The sequence below is a fragment of the Trichoderma camerunense genome (assembly GCF_050948025.1).
Source record: "Trichoderma camerunense strain CBS 138272 chromosome Unknown V8C40scaffold_19, whole genome shotgun sequence".
In the NCBI taxonomy this organism is placed as follows: Eukaryota; Fungi; Ascomycota; class Sordariomycetes; order Hypocreales; family Hypocreaceae; genus Trichoderma; species Trichoderma camerunense.
The window spans coordinates 311370-332927 of NW_028145351.1; the positions used below are offsets into that span (position 1 = coordinate 311370).

A 21558-nucleotide genomic window follows, 5' to 3' on the forward strand; every position below is an offset into this window, starting at 1 on the left:
CCTCCCTGTTTGAGATGGAGATGGAGATGGGAGCGGCATTTCAGAGTGGACGCAAACCGCTTGGCCGTGCATGGATCATGAGTGCGGACGACTGCAGCCATGCAATTTCATCGGTCCCAATGCAAGGTACTGGGAACTTCGTTTCTGTGCGACGCTAGGCTGTCTCGAAAAGTATCCAGTACTTTATGCTTGAACACCTCGTGTCTGTGGCCAGAGGACGTATCGTATGCGTATGAGCCCACAATGCTTGGGGTCTTCAGGCGCCAACTGGCAAGCCCAACAATGGATGGACAAATTCGAGCAGACTGGTGACCTCATTGGGCGAGTCGATGGCTATTCGTTGTTAACCGACATGCCATACCTCACGAGGGCAGAAACAATCGATTGGACATCAACGGCGAAAAAAAGACATTGGCGGTGTTGGTGTAGCAGCAAAACGGTAGCACGGAGTGGCGGCATCTGTTTGCGATCAATCCATTGATCCAAAGTACAAAGTACAGCTCTCTTGGAAACGCCGAGCGGGACCTTTGTGCAAGGTGAGCTCCTAGCTCTGGTACCTGCGAAGTCTCTCTATTTATTAGAGCAGTAAAGTACTCATCGGACATAGATCCTCACCTGGAAGTACCTGTCCGGTGTCCACGTAATCACCGATACTTGTGCGAGGACACACCAGCAGGTGCCAGCAGGCTGCAGACACTGGCAACGAATCGTTCACCATCTATCATGAGACGGCCGCAGCCTCGCCTCAGTCACGATTTGCCGCATCACATCAGAGCCTCCTGTAAATGTGCCTCTCGTGCGCCGTGATGCCTTATCAGATCATCATGTGATGGGCGGCCGTCAGTGGCAACGCCTAGTTCCAGGGGCTGTGCCAGCAAGCTTTTCTACGCTGCTTGGCTGCACGCTCTGTTCCTCCACTCTATAACCCGATCGAGTGCGGGCGGCAAGATTCCCAATGCTCGGCACGGGCAAATTCCAAACCACCATGAAATCACCATCACGCCGACACCATGCGCCAGCAGTTATGGATACAATTAAGCTCATCGCCCAGAACTCACCATCGCCATGCTAATTGCCTCCGTCCGCATCTTCCAAAACCGCCACGTGAGGCCGCCAACGCTGCGGCTTGCTGGCGCGACAGCCACGTCACAAAAGATCAGAGCCAAGAAGCTCAATTCCGCTCGCCAAGGCATCAGCGCTCCCCTTTCATATCATCATCATCAACAACAAGCTTTTGGTTGAGCCTCGGCTTTGTCTTTCTTTATCCATTGAAGCACAGCCTTGCTGAATACGCGTCCCATTCAGGTGTCCCAGGGAGGCGGAGAGGATATGGAGGCCGTTGCGCTTGACCAAGGAGTGTGAAATAATGCCGATGATGCCCAGACAATCTCACTCATCTTTTCACCGGCCCCGTCACCGCAAGTCGTGATATCGCCGTGCTGGCACTTTCCAAGACGGGCCATGGATTTGAGACACCAGGAAATGCAATGCACCTGTCTCTCGCTACTCTGCTGGTTAATTTCTGACTCTGGCGCTAATACACAACAACGATGGCGATGTTCTTCCATACCCCATAGACCCGCTAGTCCCATCTGACATTACTCGTCGATCAGCACATGTCGACCATTATATCCGCGCATTTGGGCTGCTACGAGGATATTTTGATCCCAAGGGTGAGCCTTAATGTTGAGTTACTTGACCAACGCTGCTTGTGACCAACAAGAAGCATGAGTTGGCCTCGACAACATTGCTCCCGCCAGAAATCTCTTACAACAACAATACTACAGTGTACCTCATCAGACTTGACTTTCTACTACAGGTCAAGCCATGTCAGATAGTCAGACCTTTGGTAGCTCCATGTGGAGAGCCCATTAGGGGGGTGCGGGAACTCGCAATTACAGGCACAATAGGATGCTAATTTGGAGATGAGCAAAGTGTCCTGCCAAGCTCATTGCCAAGCTCACCAACACAATGATGCCGTCCGGGATTCATGACAAAACATCATCAAACTCTTGTCTGAGAAAGACGCCAAGCTTCACTTTCGCAACTCCTTAGCGGGCTACAATCGGCTAGTCGCCTACCCCCGGCACACCTTATATCTGTTAAGGTGTGTTTCCAAGATGCTAAAGGGCATAGCGTCCTGACCACCTCCACATCTGGAGACACGTTGTCTGGCTCAAAATCATATTCCGGTGGCCTCTCGCGCACTGTACGGGGTCGGAACCCAGGGGCCCCGGTTGGTTTACCAATTACTGTACCTCAGAGCACTCTCACGATCTTGGATTGATTTTTGTTGGTGGGTATGGATGTGGCTAGCTCCCACAAGTTTCCGTGATACTCAACCTTGTTTTTTTCGGTACGTTTATCTAATCATTCCAGTATCGAATGATTCGTCTCCAAGAGATTTGCCGCCCACAGCTACAGGGGATCTACGCAAGAAATGGAGGGGAAATAACAAGATCTACCTAATTTACTCACTCTAGGGCGAATTACAAAACAGGCTGTTGCCCATCCAGTTGCACAAGATTGGTTAGGTGCGCTGCTGGTTGGCCAATATGGAGTTCCCTATCTCGGCAAAAGTCGTTGAGAGCCCGCGAGCAGTGAGGCTGAGCAGCTCCCAGATATCAACAGGAGCGAATAATTTCCCTGCCCGCTTCTATTGGGCCACTAAAACGTGCCATGCTCCCGGACCAGGTGGTCACTACCGCTTCTGAGATATCTCAACTATGGTGTCATGCAGTCAAACTCTGCCAGCGGCCTCTGGGAACTTGATGGCGCTCTGATGATCCTTGTTCCTGGCAACCTTCGCCAAGGGCGAAAAGTCCCTTCATGGGGTAGATTGAGCAATTTTTTTCTCCTCGGCGAATTTTTGAGTTGAGGAAAATATGATTTTGGCTTGATGGATGCGAGAGGAGAAGGCTATCAACCTTGTTCAATATTCAGCACAGCCTCATTGCCGGAATAAGTACCATCTGTTGCCATCGATGATATGCCTACGCGAGCCTAGGCGCATGGCGTTATCAACTCTGTGCACGACTTGTGATGTGGAATGGTTTGCCGACGATTCTAGTTTCTTGATGGATCAGAAATGCGCTCATGCTGATGGCATTCACCGGTCGATGAAGCCTTGGATAACGTCAAGCGCATAGAAACAGGCATCGAAATGGTACTTAGCAGAATGCCTGGGCGCATTTTCTGATCATCTGGCTGCCAAGCCCATTATGGTTGGTTACACGCATATGCGCGGCTAACTGCATGCATGGGATGCCGAAGCCATCACAGGCGGTCAAAGACGTCTTGTGGGATTTTAGACAACTGAGCCCTGGATGCTGCCTTGCACGGGCGATTCTGGGTTTCTCGTTAGTTTCAGGACTACGGAACACCGGGTGGAAGTTTCACCCTTGTGGCTGTATCGATGAAATGGCGAAAAGGTTGCGTGCAGCATGCCTATTGGGGTAAAAGTCATGTAAGTCAAGTTCAAAGGGCATCGACATCTAATATTCCAGGGAAACCGGCCTTGGGTCAAACAAGGATGACGCATGTAACGCAGTGTGATGTTCATATCTGGTGTCCATCCCGGTGACAGGATAATGTGCCTCAATTCAATCCATGGCTCTGAAATTGTCATGTCGATGTGATTTCCCAAGGAAGCCGTGTTAGCCTTTACATCTTCCAACCTTTACAGCCGAAGGTGGTTATGTACTCGACTGAAGGCATCTCTCTGCGTATTACTTTAAAAATAAGCTCCATGGGCCCTGATTCCAGAAGGGATCCTTGTACCCAACGATGATAGAGGGAGTCTGGCAATTGGCAAGGACTGTAGAACTCAAGAAAAGCACAAAACCCGCTGTAGCAGTAGGCAACGTACATTCGCATTCCTCATGTCTTGGTTTCGTAGCTAATTATATCCTGCCTTGTTTGTCTAAGGGTCGTGTTTGGCATCCTTCCCGCTCTGCACAACCAAGTATGCGAGTACAACACGACCTCGAGTGAGACAACCACGCAATAACTTTCCCAAAGACTTTGGCTCATCATAATCTACAATTCGGCTTGTCCGTTCTCTCGGGGAGTTGGAGGGTCACACTCGATTCCTGCTGGGGTTGAACTGTCGAGGCGAGTAACCCAAGAGGATCGTCGATGCTCTTCGTAATAAGCCTTCATAGTGGAAATTATAAACTACTAGACTTTACATTACTTTGCAATATGTTCAAAGGCAAGATAATATATAAATGAAGATGCAGGTGAAAGAGATGGCAATTAAGCCATTGCAGCAGAATGGCAACTATTGCTATACAGCTGCAGAACAGGGCGTAAGATCTATAAGAAGACCCGTCTTACAGGAGAAAGTTTATCAGTTCAGTAGTCCGCTACCTATAATACGATTCTGTGATGCAGTATTGCTTCACGAAAGTAGTCAATTTACAATAAGTACCAAGATCTGTCATCTCCCCCAGACCATCAGTACGAAAGACTACCTCCGTGAAGTCGTCACAAAGCAGTCAAGATCAATACATCAGATCAAAATCCACATCTCACTCCAACAAGCACCCCATCACGCCTCATCTCATCTCTGTGAAACAAAGCAAGCGATACGCCAAATCTCAAGATAATCCTCTAAGCCACCATGACGACGTACACCTTTACACTTTAAACGCCACTCCACACTACCTGACTCTCCAAATAATCAGCGTTGGAAAAGACAAAGAGGAAAAAAAATATATATATATTCCAAACTCCGTATATATCCGGGATAGAAAGCCTTGGACTCTGCCTACCTTACCTAGACGCCCGCCGTTGGTCATCCTAGTTTGTCCAGGATAACCACTGCCACATGTCCCGGGTCGTATGTAAGTGCGGGCAGGTCAACCACTTGTCAGATGTCGAACCCACATCTCATTGAGGCTGTGCCCTTGTATACACCGTGTTTTGAATGGCACGTATAAAAGTATTGTCTACAACCGTCGGACGCAGCGGATAAACTGTATGCATGATGTCTTGTCTTCTCGCCAGTGGTGCGGGTATGGGCTCTACTGCACTCTTGCGTTATGGCGGCAAAAGTGTATAGCTTCAATTTTGGGCAGGTAGCATAATAAGCTGCAGGATTTAGTCTGTTTACACCGCTTTTGGGTATTAAGGCAAGCATTCCAAGTATGTGTTGGATGGTCTGTGTTGTATACGAGCAGAGGCATACGAGAGAGAGCCATACAATATGAGACCCAACCGAGTCCTGAGAACTACTTGGTAACAGCCAAGAGAGCACAGCCACTCAACTTACATAAACTGGGGCAACTATTTATGAAACACGGAAGAGTTTATTCTTTCCTACGCGTATTTGGTAGGATTCTATTGGACATGTTGTAATCTTGATGGATATCTGGATACGCAATAAATGCGCTTCGGCATACTTAACTAAAGTGGCCGTGACGGAAACTCCACCACGACGGATCCATTGGGAACGATAGAGCTATTGTATGAGATTAGATCCCCCATAATCAAAAGAGAGGGAAATCCCTACTGAGTCATACCAACCGTAGAGCTATAACCCCGAAGGGAAAATAATTGGACATTTCCATTCTACAGGGTAGGCTAACAATTGGGCAAACTCGAAAACGAAAAGCACAACTCATCGATATACATCTATCTATAAGCCAAATCTTTTCTATAGACTTTCATTTTCCTTCTATACAAACCAAATAAACCGGTATACATTGATCTACATTGATTGCCATAAGTCAAATTGACAAAATCACCTCCTCCCCAAGTCAATCTTCCTCACAGCCACCATATCTCCCTCCTCCTCCTCCCCCTTCACCACCCCCTCAACCCCGAAAAACGGCCCAACAGCAACCCTCACCACGCCTCGCCAAAACCCTTCCACAATCTCCCTCAAATCCCCTCCCGTCTGCTTAAAGTCCGGAAACGCGTTAATCTCCAACAACCACGCCTCCCCCTGATCATCCACCAAGAAATCCAGCCCAAACACCTCAAACGCATTCGGCAGCGTCTGGAAGTGTATCGGCATCGCCCTCGCCGCAGCCTCAAACACCTCGCCCGTCGTCTCGCAAATCTGCCCAAACACCCGCTCCAGCACCGCCCCCTCCAGCGGCAGGCCCCAGAACCGCTGCACAGTGTTCTCGTTAGGCGAGTCTTGCAGGCAAGTGTTTGTCAGAAAGGCCTCGATGTCGGAGGGGGCTTCCCACGGGGCTGTGTAGGGTTTGCCCGCGAAGAGGGCGAGCATGTGCTTGTACACGTAGACGTCGAGGCTGCCCGTGCAGAGCACGTAGGTTCGGATGTGGAACTTGTGGCCGCCGGGGGAGAGAAGCAGAGGAGGGTGGATGTACGGCTGAGCCACAAAGTGACGAAGATGAGATGCCGTGATGTAGTCGCCGTCGGCATCTCCATCCACCGCTCCGGCTTCGTGGTCTTCGCCGTCTTCTTCGTCATCGCTGTCCGGCCGGTCCTCCTCCCATCCGTCGAAAATGTCTTGTAGTTCCTCCATGGTACTGAACAGTCTGATGCCCTGACCGCGATCACTCATTCCCGGCTTGAGAATCCACCATTCCCGTTCACTTGACTCCTTTTCTTCGTTGCGGTCCATGCTCTCACGGAGATCAAATGCTTCGACGAGGGCGTCGTCGAGAAACTCGGCATAGTCGACTTCAAAGGCCTCGCTGCGTCTAAGGTGCTTCTTGAGAATTGAATCGGGATTCTTGGCTGCCCAGTGATCGAGGGTTGCAGATAGGTAATGTTTCCTGATGAGCGCTTTCCGAATCATGTAGCTGTTAATTAGGGATGTCTTGGTATGTGATGAGGCGAACTCGAAGTCGATGGCCTCATAGGGGATGATCTGCAGAACACTGCTCTCTGGTGATGGCAGCGTGCTTGAGAGGTTGAAGTTCTCTGCTGATATGTCGGTAATGAGGTTAAACGAACCCTTGGGCAGTACGGTATTGAGTGCAGATACAATAAGCGGCTGCACATAGGGGTCGTCGTATGATACAATGGCCTGAATCTTGCTCTTGGGCCCCTCCTTGGGCTTCTCTCGTATGGCCACCTCCGCTGTGGAAGTAGTTGATGCTGTAGAATCAGGACTGAAAGAAAACTGTATGTAAGAATATCTTCTATTGTAGTCTTTCCATAATGCATAATAAGTTTACAAGCAGTTCACATCATCATCAATCATAACGCATCTTCCATCTTGTCTCGCAAACAAAGAGTCCAAAACGCCAACGCCATAAACACAATGGGGTTACTCACAGCTTAATCTCCTTCGTAGCCATGTCTCCCGCGCAACTGGCAAAGTTTGCCTTGAGAGGGGTGACACTGAAACAAAAATAACTGCGTCAGTAACTTGCTTCTCCCTGCAATAGAGGTTTCCTGAAGAATAGAGGTACTCACCTTGTCTGCCCTTCTTTGACAGCCCATCCATCTGATCCAGGTCCAGCGTCTTCTACAGACTTATACACGTCTGCGAATTTGGGTGCCCACTTGAAGTGCTTGTGTGTATGCCCCTTTGACGCCGTAGCCACCTTGCTCTCATCATCGACCTCACCACCGGGCCCTTCCCGTATTCTCTCTTCCTCGAGATCCTCATCATCAGCGCCATCGATAGCATCAAAGCAACCCCCCTTAGTCCAGTAGTTCTGTAGAATGTCCGTCCACACAGTCGAATGCGTCTCCACACCTTCAACGAGAGGAACGTTGACGCTGTACAGATCCGCGCTGCCATCAGCTGGCCACTGCTTGTACAAGTACTCGATGACCTTGACGCTGTGCCTGCATGCGGCGTCGATGATGACTGGGTCGTGATTCCGCGAGAAAAAGGCAAAGCTGAGGGCAATAGCCTTGTATCTAGAAGCAGCGGCCTCCAGTGCCGCTCCCAGAGTCCCAGAACTCAGGGCGAATATAGCCGTGCTGTTCCTCCCAAAGTTGGGTCCGCTCACAACCAAGTCAATGGGCCCCTTGTCTTGGAAGAAATGGTTCAGCCCAATCTGAACGCAAGAAGCCGGCGTGCCGTCAATAAGAACCCATTCTTCCACGTCGCCCGAGGGAGACGGCCGCGTATGTGTCGTCCCTTCAGAGTCTTCGCCGTGGCTGTTGGCCGAGGGTCGGTAATAGACGGGCTTCAGCGTCTGGCCGATCAGATGGGCCTTGCCAATCCATGAGCGCTGGGTGTGAGGCACGCAGACAGAGACGGTGTGTCCCGCCCGCTGCAAGTGTCGTACAAAGGAGTGGACATAGGGAGAGGAGTGAGGCGAGGGCGGCCCGTCGTCGTTGGACACGAGGATATGCATTGTTATTGTTGGAGCCGAGAAATCTTTGCGAATACCCGGGAGCTGGTAGGATGTTGGCAATGGGAGGTTTCGGGGGAGGCAGAGCAGCTGATGAGCTCTGGAGACGACGGACTAGAGCAGACGATGATGTGCTCAGACCATTGAGAGCCTGTGGCTGGTGATGAGTCTGTATCGAAGCAAGCACGCAATAGCTTTAATATTGATTAAAAGACGATGTTGGTCGTGGAAAAGCCATTTAGAGGTGAGGGGCAGCAGACGTGGGGCAGCACTAGATTACAGAAGGTCATTCGCTGATTGCTACCCGTAGCTAGTGCTAGCATTCAACGTCATGGATGGAATGATCTCTCGACTCAACATCATGAGATGAGCGAAATACACACCAGTGAAGAGTATAGCAGCTCCAGTGATATTAAATCATCTGGTTAAGTCCAGATTTAAAGGGGTTATTGGGTGTAGAGTGCACCTGAATCAAGATACAGCTGGGACTGAACTGGAAAGGTAATGGAAGACAAACATGGCCGTCTTTATTTACATCAAATCAATTCCGCAATCACTAGTTACACATTCAATACACAACATGAAGCTAAAAAAGAAAAAGAAAAAAGAGAACCCGTACAGCCATGACCATGATTTATTGAAGAGCAGACCATCGTGACAGAACCTGATATCTCTTTTCAAGTCGTGCATCTGCTATTCGGATGACACATATCCACATTGCCTGCTAAACGCCAAACTGACTGACCGATTCCATCCATATCCATGTCCCGATGATCATGGATAAGAATATTCAACATTGCCAAGTGCAAAATTAATTCACAACCAAGATTGCGCAAAGCCGCACTGGTTTGCTCCTCTTCTGCGTCCGCCAAAGGAAAAAAAAGAACAAAAGGAAACGAAAAGAAAGAAGCTATTATGGTATAGTCGGAAAAAAGGACAAGAGACTGAAGCAGAAAATGTCGTCTTGTGACATTTAGGATCGAGTTCTCTTGGCGGGGGCTGCGGGTAGCGGCTCTGCAGCAGCTCGCTTTGTGCCTGATCTGTTTGTGTGCTCCTTGGTCCGGATCCACGAGTCGAATGGACTCTTCTTGCCGGTGCGCTTGATCGGAGCTGTTTCTGCAGATAGCTTGTTGGTGGATCGAGTGGTCCGCCTGGTTTCTGGTGGTGATGCAGGCGCATATTTAGGGGCATCGGGCGTCTGTGCCCTCTCTTCCTTGGCTTTGGCAGGCGTCTCAACTGTTTCAACCTTGGCCTCGGGCTTCTCTGCTTCGACGGCTTCTTCGACATCAGTGGCGGCCTCCTCTTCTTCGAGCATATCCTTGGTCTTTGGAGCAGGACCCTTGGCGGGGAAAAGAAGTCTGGGCTTGATGGAAGATCGTGTGAGCGGTTTCGAGAATTGAGCCTCGACATCTGAATCCAGTTCCTCGAGTTCCTCCTCGTCATCAAATTCTGAAAATTTGCGGAAGAACTTCTTGCCACGGCTGCAATATGAATTAGGACCCCAGTCACTTTGAGAAGATTTCACAAAAACTCACAATACGTAAATCATGCCGTCTTCGCGGCGAGATGCTTCGTCAACTGACTGGGAGCCTTCGCCAGGAACATGGACCTTGCGCTTAGTGCGGCGTTTGGAGGGTTCTGCAGCGGGGGCATTGCCCACAAAGGGGTTTGACTTGCTTTCATCCTTCTTGGGGATGCGATCTTGCGAGTCGGTGAAAATCTCAATGTCCTCCTCGGCAACCTCAGCCCGGAAACTTTCGAGCGTCATGCCTGAATACTTCTTAGATCGCCTCTTACGCGGGCTTGACAGCTCAGTCTCCTCGGCAACTGGAAATAAATTGCGGGCAAAGGTCTGGATGTGGGCGGTGGCCTTTGAACTCGGGGGCTTCTGAGGTGTCTTGGATGGCGTAGGAAGCATGAGAGAAGAAGCAGCGGCAGATCGGCCGGCAACGGATTTGTCCTTGGATCCAGAGGCGGCAGAAGCTTCGGCTGCGAGAGAGGCCGTTACGCGACGGACTGAGTCGGCAGCAGATTGGCGCTTCTTGCGCGGAGAGGCAACTGGTGAGGCCATGGCTGCTGTGCTTTGTGCGCTGGATTTGGCTGCGGTGCGCGGTGAGGCGAGTGCTGGACGTGTAGCAGGCGGAGGCGAAGGCGTTCTAGCAGTGCGCTGTGCAGATATTCTTGCTGATTTGCGCGGTGAATAAGGCTCCCAGCTGTCGTGGTATCCCAGGCGTGGAGCGGGTGGTGTTCGGATGGAAGAGGGAGGAGAAGGCGTCGAGGGCATAGCGTCGACGACGGCCATTTTGAAAAACCAAAAAACGAAAACCCGGAAAAACAAAGATACAGATATTCGAACCTCAATCGACTCAGTAATAGCTAGGTTGCAGCAGACCCGGTACAGCGGTGATGCGTCCCCAGTCTTTCTCCGGACGTTGTCGTGGCAGCGGAAATTTTAACTCGGCAGATGCCAGCAATGACTAAAATCCCCCAAAAGTAAATAAAACCGCAGCGAGTTTCGACGGCGAGCGGCGGTGAGGGAATTTAATTAAAATCCTAGGGTGAGAGGGCCATCTGCAATTGTATGAAGCGACAGCGACAGCGACGACGGATGAGCAAGGCCGAAGCAACGGCGATGGTTGGGCAAAAATAATACGGCAGTTCGGCTGACGATGTTTGGTGATGGGATGGCAGAGGAGGAGAGCAGGATTCGGCGAGCTAGACTGGAATATGAGAGGCTGGGGCGGCTGCTGGAATGCTTCTACCTTCTACGGGGTGGGCCAGCCTCCCTTGGGCCACTAGTAGAGACGCGTTGAGGGCTCCGCTCCAGGGTTGGCTTGCCGGGCAACGCGTCGGTTTCGCGCCACCTGGCACCAATCAGCGGTCGGGAGTGCGCTGGAGCTTGAGGGGGATTTAGCGGCTGCGATTGGTGCTCCAGGGGGCCAGGTCCACTGCAGGGCCCTATCCTGGCAGAGGGGCATCACCACGGCAGCAGTGCAGAGCAGTGCAGTGCACAACTCGAACTCCATTGCATCAGTGTGCAGCTTATGTTATCCAACGAATTGGACAATTGACGATTTGCAGATTTCCCCCACTATCTACCTTACAGACAACGTCACTTGGAAGCACGCGCAGGCACTGGAATTTGTGTATTGTCTTTTCTCAGTTGATCTAATTACAGTCGTGTCTTGTTGCATTCAAGAATTAGAACAAGCGCCAAAATGGCCGACCACATGGACGTCGATGATGATGCAGACCTCTGGACATCGCCAGTGAAAAATCCCCCGTCAGAGCGTCCAAAAGCTCCAAAATCTCCCAGAACACCTCGAACTCCAAAGACACCACCACACAATGACCGCCAGTCCGAGCCGCTCGACCGAGAAGCAATGCTGAAAAAAGAGCTAGAGGGGGTGCGAACCATCAACCGAGTCATCGAGGGCGTTATTGGCACTCTACAGCGGACAGGCAACAATATGGATGTGCGTCTCCAGCTCAATTATCCATCCGCAAACAATCCAGCTGTGGTGGTGTAGTACTAACATCTGTGCCCTTCCAGTCCGTCTCCAGAACCGTCTCGAATGCCTCCACGCTGCTCAATACCTGGACTCGCATCTTGTCCCAGACAGAACACAACCAACGCCTGATTCTCGACCCGACATGGAAAGGCGCAACAAACGATCTGGCTGAGATTGAGGCCGAGGCGTTGCGGAAACAACAGGAAGAGGCTCGCAAAGCTGCAGAGGAAGAGGAGCGGAAAGAAGAGCTTCGACGGCGGCGGGAGGAGGAGGAATTAAGAAGAAAAGTGCCTGCTTCAGCTTCTGCCCGGGGAGCACGAGGCTCTACTGCCGGTCTTCGTGGAGCTCGCGGCCGAACCAGAGTGGCTACAGCGTCATCAAGGATGCGGTCAAGGTCGTCGTCCAGGATCGCCACCAGCTCAGGTTTTGCGGGAAGCAGCACCATATCAGCCTCAAGTAGCCGTGGCAACTCTGGCATAGGGAGAGGACTCGGAACGACTAGGAGTCGTTATAACAGAGCGAAATAGGCGTGTGGGCTGGAACCCGCGCCTCTCCTTTTCGTGCCATGATATTCGATGTTTGATATTTCTCCATAGATACCCAAAAAGTTTTAATGCTGATGACATTATTTTTTCTGGAAAAAGTGACTGAGCTTCTTCATCCCGCTCGTGTTGACCTTTTTCAGCTCTCGGACTGCACGGCTTTCGCTTGCCTTTTTCTTTTTCTCCTCTTCAAGCTTCCTCTTCTTCTCCATTCGAGCCTCGTCCTCTTCCTCATCCAAGTTTCGTTTGCGAGAATAGTCCTGCGCCCTCACTGCCATGGTTTCTGATCGCAGCTTTTCGAGGCTCGCGAGATAGTCTTTCAACAGAGAGAAATCCACCGGCCCATCTGTCCCTGTCAAGCTTCGCTGGAGATTATCTGCCAGTGTTGGGGTCACGTAGCTTGCGCAGATGAACCCAAAGGCTGTCTTTAACCTTTGTTGCTTGACGATTTCTGGCGAGGCTTCCAGAGCGCTAACGATGCTCTCCTCTGCTTGCTCTCCAGCAACAGATGTCGCAGCCGTGCTTGCTTGAGAAACCGATGAAGCATCAGTCTCTGCGGTTGATGCTGTAGACTGAGATGTTGCTGAATCTGGCTGTGGAGTAGAGGTTCCAGAATCAGTGCTGCTGTTAATTTGACCGTCCGTAGTCCGCACCACTCTGTGCATAAGCGGTGCTTCAAGAACCTTTTTCACAAACTTTTCTTCCATACTTGGCGGTAGACCGCTCTCGCTCATTCTCTTGGCCTTTTGTAGAACGACATCCAAGAGCTTCTTCTCATTCAACCGAAACATGCGCTCATCCCCAGCCTCGACAGTATCGCAAACTGCGCCCATCCGGTTTTCTATCAATTGCCGTGTTGTGTCCCAGCGCAGAATCTCGGATAAATGTGAGCTTTCTTGGGGCAACTTGTCCAAGTGATCATCACTAGACAAGAACAGTCGCTTCGGTTCATCCGATCCTTTTGATGCCTTTGCGTCGGCCAACGCGGGCAAGACCAAGAAGAGGGGATCTATGGCGGTTGCCACGAAGAGGTCTGATCCCATGGTCACCTGGGCGTCATTGGAGGCCGGGGCTGCTTCAATAAGCCAGCTTCGCGGTACATTCTTTGGCGCCGCTACTTTTGTGAATTCGTAGATGCCGGTTTCGGGACACACGAGATATCGCGAGGGCTGAGAGGTTCGGGGGTTGGGGAGCGTGACAATGCGAGCTTCGGGAGTCGCTTTGGAGGGGAGAATGAAGACCTTGGGGGGTTCGCCGGTATGGGGGACGAGGGCTATTGAGGACTTTGATGTTGAGGATTGGGAATCTTCTGCCGCCGCGGCCGCTGAGGGCTTCGTTGATCGTGTCCGTGCCATAGCGGGAGTCTGATGTCGAGCTGGAGCTGTATGTCCTGAAGAGAAGGACCAATTGATCCCAATTGATATCCTTGTTGAATCCCAGCTGAAGTCAAAGTTTGCGCGATTCCTAGAAGAGACAAATAGGGCAAAATGAAGAAGTATCAAAGCAATATCAAACTTCTGTATCCTGGAAAACGGCCGCTGCGCTGTCGCATTATTTCGCACGAGACCACACATACGAACCCCTGCCAAAGTCAAAAGCGACGCGCCTTCACGCGTTTTTTGCGCCAGTCCCGCGTTTTACTAATGTAGCAGCGGCTCCACCTCAGCCAGCCAAGCAGCCACTACCGGATCTCCACCGATTTGTGCGTGTCCCAAGCCAAACCAAGCCTTATCGGCTGCCCAACCAGCGCATCATTTTCTAGGATCCATAACTCTAAGCCTCAAGTTAGACTTGTGACGAGACAGCGACACGACGGCCAGTACCTTTACTTGTGCTGACTCGTGCTGACTTGCACTTGTATCTTCCATCGCTTCTCTGTCCAGCATCGCATCTTGGGCTTCTCGTTCGAACCAATCCCCTGTCTCGCCTCGTCCGCCTGCTGCTCGTCTCCCCGCCCATTAGCCGTGTCGCAGGCCCGAACATAGCAAACCTCACCTGCGGCCGCATCAGCCCGCCGCCTCCGTATGGCCCCAGGCGCTGACGGATCATAGCCAGGGCCAGCTGCCGGTGCCCTGCCTTGTCGTACCTGAAAGAATCCCCGGGGGTGGTTGGGCAGAGGTACAGCATCGTATAGCCAGTGGACGGAGCACTTTGCTGCAAACAATCCACCTTCATCATGGCCCACGGTAAGTGGCCCTCGCCTCGACGGCTGCCAATCGCGACGACTGACCGCCTGCCAGGACCGCAAGAGCCAGAAGCCTCTTGGCCGCCTCGATCGCCCCACGAAGCCCTCATGAGCACCCCTAAAGGTCGCGAGCGCTACCGAGAAATGATGAATCAGACCTCCCCCTCACCTTCTCCATCCCGCAGCAGCAGCAGGGCTATGGCCTCGGTCATGGCGCGGTCTGGGGCGCTCCAGGAACAAATGGATGACGATGACGAAGACGACGATGAGGAGACGCTCCAGCTGAAGCTGCAAGAGATTCAGGCTCGCCTCAAGCTGAAGAGGCTGCAAAAGGCCAAGGAGTCTGCCGCCCAGGGCAGAGCCGCCGTGAGGCATTCCCGCTCAAACTCGGCTGCGGCAGTCATGCAACCTCAACGCGCCATCCGTGGAACGACACCAGTGTCCGACAATCCCAGGCCTTCATCACAGAGCAAGGTGGTGCCTGCGTCTCCCGTCAGAAAAGTACAGCCAATGTCGGACCCAAAATCACCGAGTAGGGTTCTGCTGGGGATCGACAAGGGCTTGCGGGCAAAGGACATATCACTGAAACGCGCCCCAAGCTTTCGGAAAACAACAAGCGGCGACTCAGCCGCTCAGCGAGGCTATCTTCAGAGGTCCAGGGCCATCAGCCCATCAGGAACAAAATCGCCTGAAGAAGAGTACCGACCGCTCAGTTTCAATGAGCGACTGGCGTCGGCGAGGTCGGAAGAGGTGTCTCGCGCCGAGAGGCAAGAGAGGATATCAAAGTTGAGAACCAGTGCATTTGAAATTGGCAAGGAGGAAATGGAAGAGTATAAGAAAAACGCCATTGATATTCCCGACGTGCCTTTGCAAGCCCCGTCTTTTAGCAGAGACGAGGTCTTGGGCAAGCAGAAATCAGTCGCCCCAGCGTTACAGCGGACCAGCACAGTATCTGATTTGCGTACTGCCGCAGAAAGGGACGTTAATCCTCCAATTACATCATCACGTCGAGAACGGCAGAACAGCGTGGCCAACAGTGTGGCCACCAGCGACGCTTCCACAGAGGAGCAGGGCGCGTTTGAGCCTTACTCTAGCATGCATCTTTCGAAACGGATACTACCTCATCGAGTTGTTGCAAGGCATGTGTCTGGTAAGAAGGTCTTCAATGTCAAGGATCTTTTGCGTGAGGTCAAGGCTCCCGACTTTGCCCTGCCAGAGGTCGAAGAAGACATTGTCGTCTTTGCGATTGTGGCCAAGAAATCAGAGCCTCGAGCACACAAGCCTGCCGCGGGCAAGAACGGGCAGAAGGCAGAAGACCGTGGCAAATACATGGTGCTGACTCTGGTTGACCTGGAGTACGAACTCGATCTATTTCTATTCAACTCTGGGTTCACTAGATACTGGAAGCTTACCGAAGGCACCGTTGTCGCCATTCTCAACCCCAACGTGATGCCGCCACCACCCGGAAGACAAGACACGGGACGCTTCAGCCTGGTCATCAACTCTGATGAAGATACGATTCTCGAAATTGGCTCAGCCCGCGACTTGGGCTTCTGCCAGTCAGTCAAGAAGGATGGAGACTTGTGCAGATCTTGGGTGAACAAGAAACGGACTCAATACTGCGAGTTTCACTCCAATGAAGCCATCAGAAAACAACGATCAACACGCATGGAAGTTAACTCGAGCGGGTTTGGTGGTGGTGGTGGCACTCGTTTCAAGGGTAAAAACTCGGCAGAAATATTTATACCGGACAAGAAGAAACCCAACAACTACGACTGGGAAACAAAAACGCACTGGTATGTAGCCAAAGGACACACGGCCGCGGATCTTATTGACGGCAAGGACCGAGATCCTTCAGATCGAAAGGACAAGGCAGAATTTCTAAAACGAAACATGGAAGCCAAAGAAAAGGAGCGCGAGATGATGAAGAAGCTCGGCCAAGTCGGTAATGCCGCCGGAAAAGAGTACATGCAACGTTCAGGATCCCGAATTGACGCAGGCGGCCCAACACCCCCCAGCAGCATGAGTTCGAGCCAACAGTTATTCAACACGGACGATCCCTTTGCCGAACCTGCAAAACCAGATGCAGTCACCCTCGGCCTCTTAGACAGGGCCCGAGACATTCACCTCAGCCCAGTCAAGAGGAAACGGACCGGCAGCTCTCAGCCCGGATCCCTTACCCGGAGTAATAGTGTCAATAGCAGCAGCACGACTTACAGCAGACCCTCTGGCCTTGGATGGGGCGGCGCGTTAAAGGACAAGCTATCGAGCATGAAAGACGGAGAGAAACTCAAGCCAGAGCAGCCACCACTCAGGAAGAAGACGCGGTTTGTGACGGAAAAGGGGATCCGGGAGGCTGGTCGAGAGAGCTTTGGCAACCTAGCCGAGAAGAACCTGGCCGACCGACAAGTTCTTCTTCAAGACGACGACGACGAAGACGAGCTGGTCATTGTGAGGTAGGCCAAAGGCGGCTTGTTCGAACTCGAACCAGGCCACAGCAAAAGTCACCATTGGGCGCATTGGGGCGGCATCAACGACGTTATGACTACCATATACAATACAAGGCATGGACAGGGAAATTTGGGTTTTTGTGGCATCAATAGCATTGTGTAGTTTTAGGCACATTTTTCTACGGGCACTACAGCTTGCCCCGAGGTATTTTCCTTTGTTTTTACTTTTTTCTTCTGTTTCTTTGAATGGACTGGCGGAATATGGCAGAGAGGGGGGTCTTGGGGTCAAGATCTGGGTGAGCTTGAACCTCACACAGTTTTGCTGTACGAGATAAGAGGAGTAAGGATAGGTCTGTGTTTTATTTTTAGGCTTTAGGATGGTCATGTATTTTCCAGAATACGATATGTTGTGCATATTCAATGCTGTGTTTTTGCCTCTCCAGCCGACTTAGTTGGTCATGATGGTACCATGGGCGTACTTGGCGCTTCGCTCGTGTTGCTGTGTGACTATGAGAAGGACTTGGTTAAGGTTAAGAGGGGAGATGGACTTGGCAATCCTTCTGGCACTACGTTGCGTGTTTCTCTCCGACAGGCCAATTTGATTCCCTTGAGTGCAATTGGGCAGCGGCTCTTTTGGTCCAACTTTGTGCCGTGTGCCTCCCAGCCAGCTAGGGCAGTGTATCATGGCTAAAGAGTGGTTTCTTGACACCGGCTAAGGCAGTGTATCATGGCTAGAAAGCGTGTTCTTGACACCGGCTAAGGCAGTGTATCGTGGCTAGAAAGCGTGTTCTTGACATCACCACGTGCAAGTGTTTTTGCCGTCATACCACACCCTTTACCGCTCCTTTATACGAGTCATCCATCCGGCAAGCCGCCCGAGGGCGAGACGAAAATAGCTGAGTCTCTCTCCCTGCTGTGGAATAGCGCTCGAGTATTTCGTATGACCAAGACGATCACAACCCGATGAATATAAGTTTCGCTGGAGTCTTTGACGTCAAGTTTAGAAACTAGCGAGGCTGGGGATGGGGAAAAAGCATGTTGCTTGATGGGTGGACACTTCACGTGGAGAGGATGCCACAGCTTGAACAATGAATGGGCTTTTATGGAGGTGGCGTGCGTTAGTTCACCGGTGAATAAGGTAAACTGTCTATTTGATAACGCCACAAGAAACGGTGAGGCAGAGGCAACAGAGGGTTAAAAAGAGAAGCTGGGCGAACTACAGGCGCCACGAAGCGGAGGGGATGGAGGTAATACGATGTAAGCTTAAAGGGATTGAGTATGGCTTGAGAGAGGGAAAACAACAACAACACAAAGGTGCGGGAAGGCTTTGCCACCGTGAGGGGTAGTGGCAGCTGTAGTAATTTCCATTATATTTTTCTGGGTCTTGTTGATGTAGTTGTGCATAAGATCGGGATGAGATTGGAGTTGACGAAGCTACAAGCGGGATAGGTTGGATGCACGTTGTCCAGCTGAAAGGTGATCATGTTGTTCGTGATAGAGTTCAGCTTGTACATGCGAAGTAGGGCAGCCTGTGTGGGGTTTATTCCTCGAGGGAGGAGATTGATGCGATGATTGATACCATATTCGGAACCGCCAAATACGAAGAAGAACAAAAATAAAGCAGCGAGATGACTGGAAAAGAGGATGTGCGATTGGTAATAATAAGTTTCATGTCGAAGCTGGGATCTCGGTTTGCATGCATTGGAGGTACCTACCTAGTAGTTTGGGGGGTTGAAATTCTGTTACACGCAATTTCGTCAGTTCGTATTTGTTGTCCAAGCGGGTGGGGGAGAGAGGCATTGAGGGAGCAGGAGGCTTTCCCTTTATGCACTGGGACCTGCTGTACATGGATAGGCTCGGATGATTGCTTAGTGCTGTACGGAGTAATAGGAGATCAGATGTGTGTATTCAATTGTAGGGTGAGAGCTCTGCTTCCCGATGACTGCAATATGGAATGCATCGTCGAGATCACTGAACTATACCATGGACTCTCCATTGTATGGGGTAATACTAATCGGCGGTACGGAGTAATGGCCAACCGTAAGCGAAGAGAGGCCAGGAGATTTTATTTTCCAGCGGGCTTCTAGATGATTGATTGCGATTGACGGTCCCTGGGGTCTTTTATGGGTAGCTGACAGGGCCCCCAATACGGAACATTGCGAGTGCTACTCCGTATCTACTTGTTTCTTACAATGGGTGTGCATGTGGCCCTGCTGGGATCAGTTTTGAGAATGGCGGGATTCCCGTTTCATGCCCGTGGGCGAGATTGCAGCCAATTGGCAGCGGCTCAGTCCGTTCAGGGCAATGGAATCCCAAGGTTACATGTACCCCGTAAGTAGAGGCAGCCAATGACGCTGCATAGCCGCGCTGTTTCCCCTGAGATTCACTGGATCTTACATGTTTGTTCACCATTAAAGACACGAGCATCCCAATCAATGGTCATGATTTGTCCAAATCTTGGTACGAGTAAGCCGGCGAAGTCCCCAAGGGGCGGTGATGCAGGGCTTCGTCCGCCTGACTGTAAATGACTAAATGATTGAATGAACGAACTTCGCTACGAGTGCACTGGCGGGAAAAACACGACAGGGCTTTTCCCAGATGACAGCCTGGGTTCAGATCGTTCAGCCACTTTGGCCCGTTAGTGTTCGGTTGGCGTGGGTTGTTGTCTCAGACAAGCGCGGTAGGGGGGAAAACTGCGGAGTGCGAGTACACGCGACGGTGTTATAACAAGAACGAAGAGAGAAAAAGAAAGGAAAGAAAGTTCATCTTGATTCAACTAGCGTGACGGTGACGGATCTCAGTTGGTGCGAACTCTTGACTGCAAGGTAGCATGATTCAGTTGGCCCTCGAGTCTAGTGTTAGCAGTGCTACCTTAGATGGGCTGTTCATAGGTAGGTACGGATAGATGGAATCGAACAATGAAGATGGCAGAATACGGATAACCCTTTACGGCCAACAAGCAAACAGAACAGAGATGATGCTTGCAGATGGCAATCCTTTTCTTTCGTATTGCCGTTCGCCATTCGAGGTTTAATAAATTAAAAAAACGCCATCCAGTGTCTTCATCTTCCTCTGGAGCTTCGATTCCGTAAACTATTGCTTGATAGTCTGTGCAAAAAAATCGGTCCCTCCGACGGTGCCGGTCCCGAGACCCAACCAGGCACCAAAACCAAAAAAAGCCCAGAATAGCGCCACCACGCTGCGTTTGCATGTGCGTAGGTACGAGTAGGTAATTTTACAATTTTAACTCTGTGCTTCTAAAATTATCACGCGCACGGCCGATATGTAGTGGAATCGAATCATTCGCGATGCGGCAGAGTAGCACTGCATGCTGCAATCGCGCTAAATTTGCAACTATCGGAGCATGTTCAGTTCAGTCGAGGCATCTACGGGTCTAATCTAGAGCTGGAGCTGAAGCTGAGCTTCTCCCTCGACTAATACAATACGCCCTACCGGTTCCCATCACATGCTTGCATAACATGACGAGAACAAAAAAGCATAGCGACACAAAACAAACACATCAATGGGATCGATAGACGGTGAGGCGGAGATGGAGAACGCAACGCTGTGACCATCCATGCCCGCCCTTTGCCATCGCTTGCATTGCCGTGGCCAAGGTTCAAGGTTCCATCCATGCTGTCCGACATGCGGTGGCTGCGCTGCTAGCTGGATGGCGCGCATCGAGTACGAGTACCGCACAGTTACATGTGCAGAGAGTTCCATTCACGTATATCCGAGGAATGCCATTCGGTTGTTTTGGTGTTTGTTGCTGCTATGGAAGAGAGTCCACCAGAGCTGAAGACTTGCTCTCTTGCTATTACCTACGACACACTACTGCTAATGCTTACGGCTTGGCACGGTCAAGCATAACTCAAGCTTTGGCTCGGGAATAAACTAAAAAAAAAACTTAACAATGCAATTGTCTCTCCCTGAATGGCTCTCGGCTTACAGTATCCCTGGCCTGTCATGATTGGACTTGTCGGCTCTCGGCACCATGCCCAAGGGAGTTGCAAAACCCCTTCAACACTCAAGCATGCATTGGGATATGAGCCTTATTTCCGTACAACAATGGAGAGAGCCAAGCAAGAGCTGAACAAAGATCAGCATCGACATCGTACGTTCCTTTCCAGGCGCCAACTGTACGGACGGGTACGAGGGCCGTCTATTTGTACATACCAAAGCACGCCGTAAGCTGGTCGGCGCTTCGCCGGCGACCGTGTCTCAGGCCAGCGCATCGCTCTCATCGCGCCCAGCCCAGGCCCGTCACGTCCGTCCGATCTTTGGCGCGCGAGAAGGCGACCAAGTTTCTGTTTCTCTGGGCCTTGAAGAAAACAATGGAGCCTCCCCGCACACCACCGCTGCCCTGAAATCTCCTCGGACGCCTGGCAATTCCCATTTCTGGCCTGGGACGTTTCGACGGCGCCTGTTCCGGGCCCTGGCACTAAGCCCCAATCCAGGCTGGAACCGGGCTGGGAAGCTGTGGGATTGGATCATGGGCCTCGTATCGTGTCCAGCCCTGGCCTGATGCTACTGTACCGGGACTGTACTTTGTTTGCATTGGATGGGATGGGATTGGAT

At 51.3% G+C, this 21558-nt stretch overlaps 5 protein-coding genes across 5 annotated transcripts; 2 read left to right on the plus strand and 3 right to left on the minus strand.

Annotated features, from left to right (window-relative positions):
* Window positions 1-5746: 5746 nt before the first annotated feature.
* On the minus strand, window positions 5747-8294 carry V8C40DRAFT_269544 (SurE domain-containing protein; the record flags this gene model as incomplete). The annotated part of the gene is made up of 3 exons (XM_083220096.1): window positions 5747-7091; window positions 7258-7323; window positions 7399-8294. 3 exons carry the CDS (start codon window positions 8292-8294, stop codon window positions 5747-5749), a joined length of 2307 nt encoding a protein of 768 aa, XP_083069187.1.
* Window positions 8295-8798: 504 nt separating this feature from the next.
* Window positions 8799-10996, minus strand: V8C40DRAFT_254642 (uncharacterized protein). The gene is made up of 2 exons (XM_083217868.1): window positions 9827-10996; window positions 8799-9772 (listed from the first exon to the last, which is right to left on the minus strand). Exons 1-2 carry the CDS (start codon window positions 10591-10593, stop codon window positions 9265-9267), a joined length of 1275 nt encoding a protein of 424 aa, XP_083069188.1. The 5' UTR covers window positions 10594-10996; the 3' UTR covers window positions 8799-9264.
* Window positions 10997-11300: 304 nt separating this feature from the next.
* V8C40DRAFT_254643 (DASH complex subunit Duo1-domain-containing protein) lies at window positions 11301-12549 on the plus strand. Its single transcript, XM_083217869.1, has 2 exons — window positions 11301-11767; window positions 11845-12549. Exons 1-2 carry the CDS (start codon window positions 11510-11512, stop codon window positions 12328-12330), a joined length of 744 nt encoding a protein of 247 aa, XP_083069189.1. The 5' UTR covers window positions 11301-11509; the 3' UTR covers window positions 12331-12549.
* V8C40DRAFT_269547 (ribonuclease H2, subunit B) lies at window positions 12429-13700 on the minus strand (the record flags this gene model as incomplete). The annotated part of the gene is made up of 1 exon (XM_083220097.1): window positions 12429-13700. The coding sequence occupies one exon, from the start codon at window positions 13698-13700 to the stop codon at window positions 12429-12431; it is 1272 nt and encodes a 423-aa protein (XP_083069190.1).
* Window positions 13701-14352: 652 nt separating this feature from the next.
* V8C40DRAFT_84949 (Mcm10/DnaG-type zinc finger protein) lies at window positions 14353-17209 on the plus strand. The gene is made up of 2 exons (XM_083223516.1): window positions 14353-14531; window positions 14586-17209. Exons 1-2 carry the CDS (start codon window positions 14522-14524, stop codon window positions 16988-16990), a joined length of 2415 nt encoding a protein of 804 aa, XP_083069191.1. The 5' UTR covers window positions 14353-14521; the 3' UTR covers window positions 16991-17209.
* The last annotated feature ends 4349 nt before the right edge of the window (window positions 17210-21558 follow it).